The following is a 6,834-nucleotide window of genomic DNA, read 5'->3' on the forward strand; positions in this document are numbered from 1 at the left end:
GCCATCGGGACGTTCGGGACGAATCCCGATGTGCCGGGCCCGGTACTGAAGTGGGCCGGTCGGACGATGTGGGCCGGTCGGATAAGTCACTAGAACCCGTCCCCCCGTCAATTCACTAGCGGTATTTACTTGCGGTACCGAGGTGGGCCGGTGGTACAGAAGTGGAACGGTCGAGAGTCCCGGGCTGGTTTGTAGTCCCAGTCCGCGCCTTGCCACATAAAATGAAGTCGCGAGCCGGATTTGGCCCCCGGGCCTTGAGTTTGAGACCCCTGATGTAGAGGATGGCTTTGTGTCAGGCTTTGATGTATTCTTCCTTGAGATGGATTTTATAAAAACTAAGGACAAAATACTTGTATTTAAATGTTTTTTTCAGCACCGTCCAGAGCACATTATTATCACTGCTGTCTTTGATTAACAGCTGTTAAAGCACAGAAAGCTCTAAATGGGCAAACCAACATACAGTGTACTCTCCTGCAAGTGTTTCTGTTAGCCAGTGAGAGGGGTAGATCAAACTAAAATGACACATCCAGTAATGAGTTCATTTCCACAGCAAATTGGCTGTTTTCTGTGTTAGCACCGAAATGATTTGCTTTGTGAGGCGGGACTGAGGCACTGCGAGCTTTGACGTGCTTTCGATAAATGTAGTTAGTTAGATCGTTTTCTTGCCAGCAGGATTATGGAAAAAATACTACTGATTTTCAGGAAACTTGATGGAAGGGTGGGAAAGAGAGACAGATCAAACTCTCAGGGCGGATTCATGCATTAAATTTCACCTTATGAAACATTCAGCGGAGGTCTGCGGTATCGGACTGCCGTTCTAATATTGCATGTCTTTTGGTCGTGAAAATAGCTTATCAAATGTAGTAGGCAAATTGAGATGATGACCCAATGACAAGGTTTTAAATACTATCACCTGGCTGCTAGCTCACAACTGGTACTGGATGTGTATTTAGTACATTGTGTAACTTCTATTATTATTTCTTAAAAATATCAAGCTATCTTTGGTCTTTACTTGCTGTAACAAATGTACATTTCCCCTCTGTGGGACGAATAACGGTATTCTGATTACAATTCATCCTGATGGGAACACATCTTTTAGAGATCAACATCTTAGGAAAGTCAATGGGATTCATCTCCTGGGAACCATGAATAGCCGTACAAAGTTTTGCGGCAGTCCGTGTTGTAGATTTTAAGATATTCCACTAAATAAATGAACATTGCTCTCAGGAGATCAACAAACCGAGAAGGAGCTGTACTCTGGGGACCATGAATAAATAGTAATGTTCATAGCATCCATTCAAGGGTCGTTGAGATAAGTTTGTGGCTTAAAACTTGAAATGACGTGAAGGATTCCATTACAAAACATCCTATTTTTATTATAAACAACTTTTGTAACCTCAACATAATAACATTATGGGCTAATAAATGGTTCAAACAGAATTCAATTTGACTATATCTTAACAAAATGAACAGATGCTACGCCTAAAATCAATAAAACAGTAACAATGCGTAGTATCGTGCTTAATATGAATAATACACATCATTTATACAGCATAATGTATGAGAAAGAAGGCATCATTTAAAAAAGAAAATTGAACAAATTGATGAATGTCTCATGTGCGTCGACCAGGGTATATTAATATTAATAAGCTATGTATAAAAATGAGTTATACAATTAACAACACAAAGAAACCTAGCATTTCATTTGCATGCCCTTTAAAAAAAGTAACATCTACCGTGAAAATTCCTAAAAGTTCAAATTTGGCAGGATCATGATTTGTCAGGCCATGCTGCAAGTGCTCCCTGGAAATAAGCAGGATATGTGAGGATATGAAGACAAAGCAATCCCGCGCCGCATGACACTTGACCTAGCCGTCCTCAAGGACAGCAGGATGTGGATAAATGAGACATTACTGTCTGAGCAGCAGATCTGCAACTCTTTCTTTAGCCAGCGTGATGAACTGCTGTGTCATGCTGCCTTTGTTCGGTGTGTTGGGGGGAGTACTAAAGATGGGTGAATCCAGTCTGCTAAACAGGTAGAAAATGACCTAATGGAAAAGTATTACATTTTAAAGGGAGGGTTCTAAAGACAAATTAATTAATGCCTTGACTTGTTAAAGGGCCTCCATAAAACATCTCGCAGACCCCCCCCGCTCCCTGGAGTCTTCATCAGCAGGTCTTTGCCAGCTGACCTCAGCACAATGGGTGCCAGGACTTTTTCTTACGCTGCAAAAACACTGAGATCCTCACTTCCTCCTCACATCCACAAACTGGAACCATCCCCTAAACTAGCTTACTGTATGTAGCTGCATCTCATTTCTGAGCTCTGCTTTGTAGCTTATTGTATATTTTATTACTGATGTTATGTAATGCAAGGTAACCTTCAATGACATGAATTTAAACAGATTTATAGTTATTAACTGTAACTTCCTTTTGCCAGTAGGTGGCGCTATGACTATGATTCAAAATTGGCAGGTGTTTTCAGGCCAGAACTCACATCAAAAGTGTGACTTTGACAGGGATTAAAAAAAATATTTCATTTTTATAAACAAAAACATCATGCTTATAATGCTGTAAAATCCCAAAAAAATACTGATTAATCGTGGTGTTTAAAATGTTGTCTTATTTAGATTTGTGGTATAAACCAGTTTTCTTTCCAGAAAAATACACAATGTGTACATAAATCAACAACAGGAACGAAGGAAACCGGGCATCAACTAAAAAAGCACATTCAGCCGAATGCTAACATTGTTCTGCAAACTTTTCTACCATGGGCAGTTACTTTGCAAGGCCTCATAATTATCAGTTGAAATTGTGGGAGATCTCTCCAGGAAAAGCATCCCAGTGTTGGATGGTCCATCCACTGAACAGCAGCCGAATTTGAGGAAAGCGAGTTCCCAGTTTCTCTGATGACTAAATAACAAACTTGTTCCGGATGATCTCTCCACCCTCCACCTCCACCTGCTCGTAAAGCCACTTCCTGTCGCAGCGGCACTCGACCCCGCACTTGCGAGAGTTGCACCCGTTGCAGGGGTAAAAGCAGCCCATACAGTCCACATCCAGGCAGTCACACATGTCTTTATTGTTGGAGAGCAGTCTGCCTTTGTTGTCGTACACTTTGTTCTTGGCTCCAATAGACTGTCTGCAGGCACAAGCGGAAAAACTGACATTAGCAATACGTTTCATTGAAGCATTTTTCCTCTCTGGTGTTTGCTCCTTAATTACCGTTTCATATTTGTTTTATGTCTGGGAGTAAAACATTACGATAGTGGAATATAAATGTACATTTTGCATTATAAAACTCAGTGGGCCACCACCGTAGTCTGAAAATGAGCATTCATTTTGAGAAACATTTACTGAGTGGTGAAAACCATGGGACAGCTTTACAGCTCTATTTTCACGTCTAAATTCATATTTTATAAATCTCATTTACCTGTCCAGGGTCTAAGAAAGAATGTACCCTTTGAACATTTCTACAGCATTGATACAATCAGATTGGGATGTTGTGTTTTTTTTTAGATGGTGCTTCAACAGTTAACTACTTATTCCCTTCATATAGGCATAATTAGTTACTAGAACTCTATTTCTTTCTTCCTTAAAGACAATGGAAGACATCTATAAAGTTGAACTCAACAGGTCTTTTGAACATCCTCCCTAATGCGACCCCTGTGTTGAGTTCTGGTACTGAACAAACCGGACGACTATAAGTAGAAACAACAAAGTCAGACAAATAAGTAATGATACTGCCTGGTCCTTTAACCGGCGTTAGGAACATTATTTATTTGACAGATCTTTTCTAAAACAATAGCTAAATACTAAATGATATTCTGGCAAAAACATCTGACTGTTGTCGTGGTCATGGTTTGGACAGAGTAATAAATTATGTGGCATCAGTGGTCGAGATGATTTCATTTTATATTTTGCTCACTTTTCTGTTTCACATGGGTTGTATCCCATCCTCTCAATCAAAGCTGAATACAGCTACGCTTTCCTCATGTAACACGCGATTACTCTTTCATATTAGATACTGACATCAAAATGTTCACAGATTTTCTCAGGTGGACAGTTCTTCCTGCCATTAAAAATCTATGCTCAAATATCTCAACTAAACACAAACTGCCTGTTTTTGGTATCAGAGAACACAAATTCATCACAAAATACATTAAGACCCCAAATAATCTGAGATATGTCACCAGCAGCTGTTTTTAATTTGGCTCAGCAACCATTCCCACACAAAGCAAACTAGCGCCTGAAAGGAACGGCATCAGGTTAATCTGTGATGGGCTACATTCTGCAGAGCACTTACAAGGACACTTATTCACTTCTCTGAATAGTAGAGATAAACAGATGAAAACTCAGTAGAGCAACAGGGAGAATACAGAAACACCCACACCGTTTCTCACCTGTCAGACGGCTGTTTCCCTCCACGGCCTCCTCGTCCACCCTGTGACAAAATATATACATGTTAAGCCAACTATTTTAGTTAAAAAAACATTAAAACAATTATCTTAAGAAAACAGTGACATGTTCAACTAGTGGGTGTTCATTTTGGCACTGACTGGTAAAGCAGAAACTACTAGAATCAGAATCAAGTTTATTGCAAGTTAAGTTTACACATATAAGGAGTTTGCTTTGGTATCTGGTGATGCGAACAAAAACAATCGAAGAAAAATAAGTTGCAATAGTATATTATAGCAAGAAATATATAAGGATAAGTCTTTTTAAGAAACAATTTAGAATTAAAAAAGGATACTAGAGATAAGTATTCACACCTAATTTAAATGTAACTATACAGAGAAAACCTTAAAAGCTAAAAAATAAATAAAACACTTATGACAATATATGGCAAACTACAGTGAATTCTATTTTTAAGTGGAGGGCTGTTTGCAAAAATATGCAGAATGCAGTCAGAGAGCCGAGCCTGAACATGGCTCACAGTATTTAGGGAAAAATAACAAGATATTGTTCACGTGATGTGCATTAATGTCATGCATAATGTTTTTGGGTGTATAAAAAGTCAGTGTCAGTGTGGGTCCTGGGCCTTGTTGATTAGGCTGGTTTCAGAGGGGATGAAACTGTCCAGGTGGCGAGAGGTTTTGGTCCTGATGGAGTGCAGCCTCCTGCCAGAGGGTAATTAATACTAATAGGATATGTTAAATGTTGAACTACACACAATGTGCCCTCAGTGCAGGCACAGTAAGAGAGAACTCACCCTCACTCCTCCTCTCCGGTCTCTGCGTTGACTGACAGCGTCTCTCGCTCTGTCTTTGTCTGCTTGTGTCGCCGTTTGATTCACAACATTTGCCTCCTTTGGTACCACCGCTCTTTTACGAAGTTCAATCTGGGGAGTATTGGGATTATCTAGTCGCTTTATATAAAATAAAACAGGATGAATTCAAACCAACTGCTACTGAATAACAGTCTCTACCACACCTTTGAGTCCTGCCCCTGGCTGAATATGGTGGGCACGGCGTCCTCCCTCAGAAACTGTTTTCCGTTGTAGTCCCTGAAGCAGTCGGCCCTGAAGTGCTCCGAGCAGAGGCAGGTGTTTGCTGTCGGGGTGAAGTTTTTCATCCCCAGGCTGTGCACCCATTTGCTGGCAAGTTGAGGTTTGCTTAGCGGGAACCTGATACGTAGGAGAGAGAGAGGCGAAGATTTCTAATGAGGATGCATGACTTTAACCATCAACACTTTTAAGATAATGTGATACAGCCTGAGGGTAAACTGTAGATAAAAGAGGTCAAAATCTCCTTAGATGATGTACATTTTTCTTGCAACTTGACATGCTTTTACAGTTACATGAGCATATCTAAATGGGTAATCTTAACACCTGGACAAACTGCTGTCCACATATGTAAATCATGTTCTCATTGACAGTATGTTGTGAGGGGTGTTGCTCTATATAATTGATACAGTGTATAAAGTAGCATCATGAGAAAATAATCAAGTAAAGTATAAGGACCTCATTTTTTCCTGAAGTACAATACTTGAGGAAATTTAGAGTTACATTACACCATGGGAGCCAATTAAAGATAATTATACGTAAATGAATACAGCAATGAACCGAGCTACAACAGGCCATGTTTAGTATGTATAGGCTGAGTCTGAGGCAGCATGGTATCAATACGCAAATTGAATCCGAATGTTAGCTTATGGTTGAAATATTGTCAGTGACATTCAGTGATGTAAAAGCAGATGTATTAATGTCGGTTTCTTTACTGTGCCTTTCCTAAATGGCAGTTGATAGATCAGTTATCCTAAAACTTCCCCTCAGTCCGAGCGGTGAAAACTCACCTGTAAAATCGGATCTCCGACCCTTTGACAAACCTATTGTTGCACCCTATCGCTGCACATATTACAGGCATTGTCTCCTTTCTGTTGCAGATACAGTGATTTTGCAGAAAGAACAACAACCACTGGCGACTTATTTGCTACAGGTTCTTCTTTGGCGAAGTAAAGATGTAGATCCACTTCAACTTCCGGTTCTTCCTCCAAAGACTCTGCCCTCTAGCGGCAGCTCAGATTTTCATATTCACTGTCACCATCAACAGCAGATCATTTTCTGGCTGAAATAATACATAATGCATTTTTGACCCGAAATATCTCTTTCTGCCTTAATATTGACCATGTCTGATAGAATGTCCAGTCTTAAATCTAGTTTTAACATCTAATATTGCAGGACATCAGCATTTTTTTTTTAAATGACAGACATTGGGCTGGTGTAAAATAATGTAGTATTGTAGTATTTTTAGTCTCTGGGTCACTGGACATAATAAGACCTTATGCTAGTCTTCTGGAAAAACTGTTCCCTATTGTTGAACTTTGACTGAATAA

The 6,834-nt window shown here is 39.8% G+C and overlaps 1 protein-coding gene across 1 annotated transcript; it reads right to left on the minus strand.

The window, feature by feature from the left end:
• Nucleotides 1-1,350: 1,350 nt before the first annotated feature.
• On the minus strand, nucleotides 1,351-6,466 carry arl14ep (ADP-ribosylation factor-like 14 effector protein). Its single transcript, XM_010782433.1, has 5 exons — nucleotides 6,295-6,466; nucleotides 5,434-5,626; nucleotides 5,213-5,341; nucleotides 4,404-4,444; nucleotides 1,351-3,142 (listed from the first exon to the last, which is right to left on the minus strand). The coding sequence occupies exons 1-5, from the start codon at nucleotides 6,363-6,365 to the stop codon at nucleotides 2,914-2,916; spliced, it is 663 nt and encodes a 220-aa protein (XP_010780735.1). The 5' UTR covers nucleotides 6,366-6,466; the 3' UTR covers nucleotides 1,351-2,913.
• Nucleotides 6,467-6,834: the final 368 nt, after the last annotated feature.

This window comes from Notothenia coriiceps, unplaced genomic scaffold (assembly GCF_000735185.1).
Source record: "Notothenia coriiceps isolate Sejong01 unplaced genomic scaffold, NC01 NC01_scaffold00024667, whole genome shotgun sequence".
In the NCBI taxonomy this organism is placed as follows: domain Eukaryota; kingdom Metazoa; phylum Chordata; class Actinopteri; order Perciformes; family Nototheniidae; genus Notothenia; species Notothenia coriiceps.

Coding starts and splice junctions, on each gene's coding strand:
- arl14ep (XM_010782433.1), bottom strand. CDS start 6,365: ATGCCTGTAATATGTGCAGCGATAGGGTGCAACAATAGGTTTGTCAAA. Junction 5,627..6,294: donor TCGGAGATCCGATTTTACAG/GTGAGTTTTCAC, acceptor CCTACGTATCAG/GTTCCCGCTAAGCAAACCTC. Junction 3,143..4,403: donor GGGAAACAGCCGTCTGACAG/GTGAGAAACGGT, acceptor TTGTGCCTGCAG/ACAGTCTATTGGAGCCAAGA.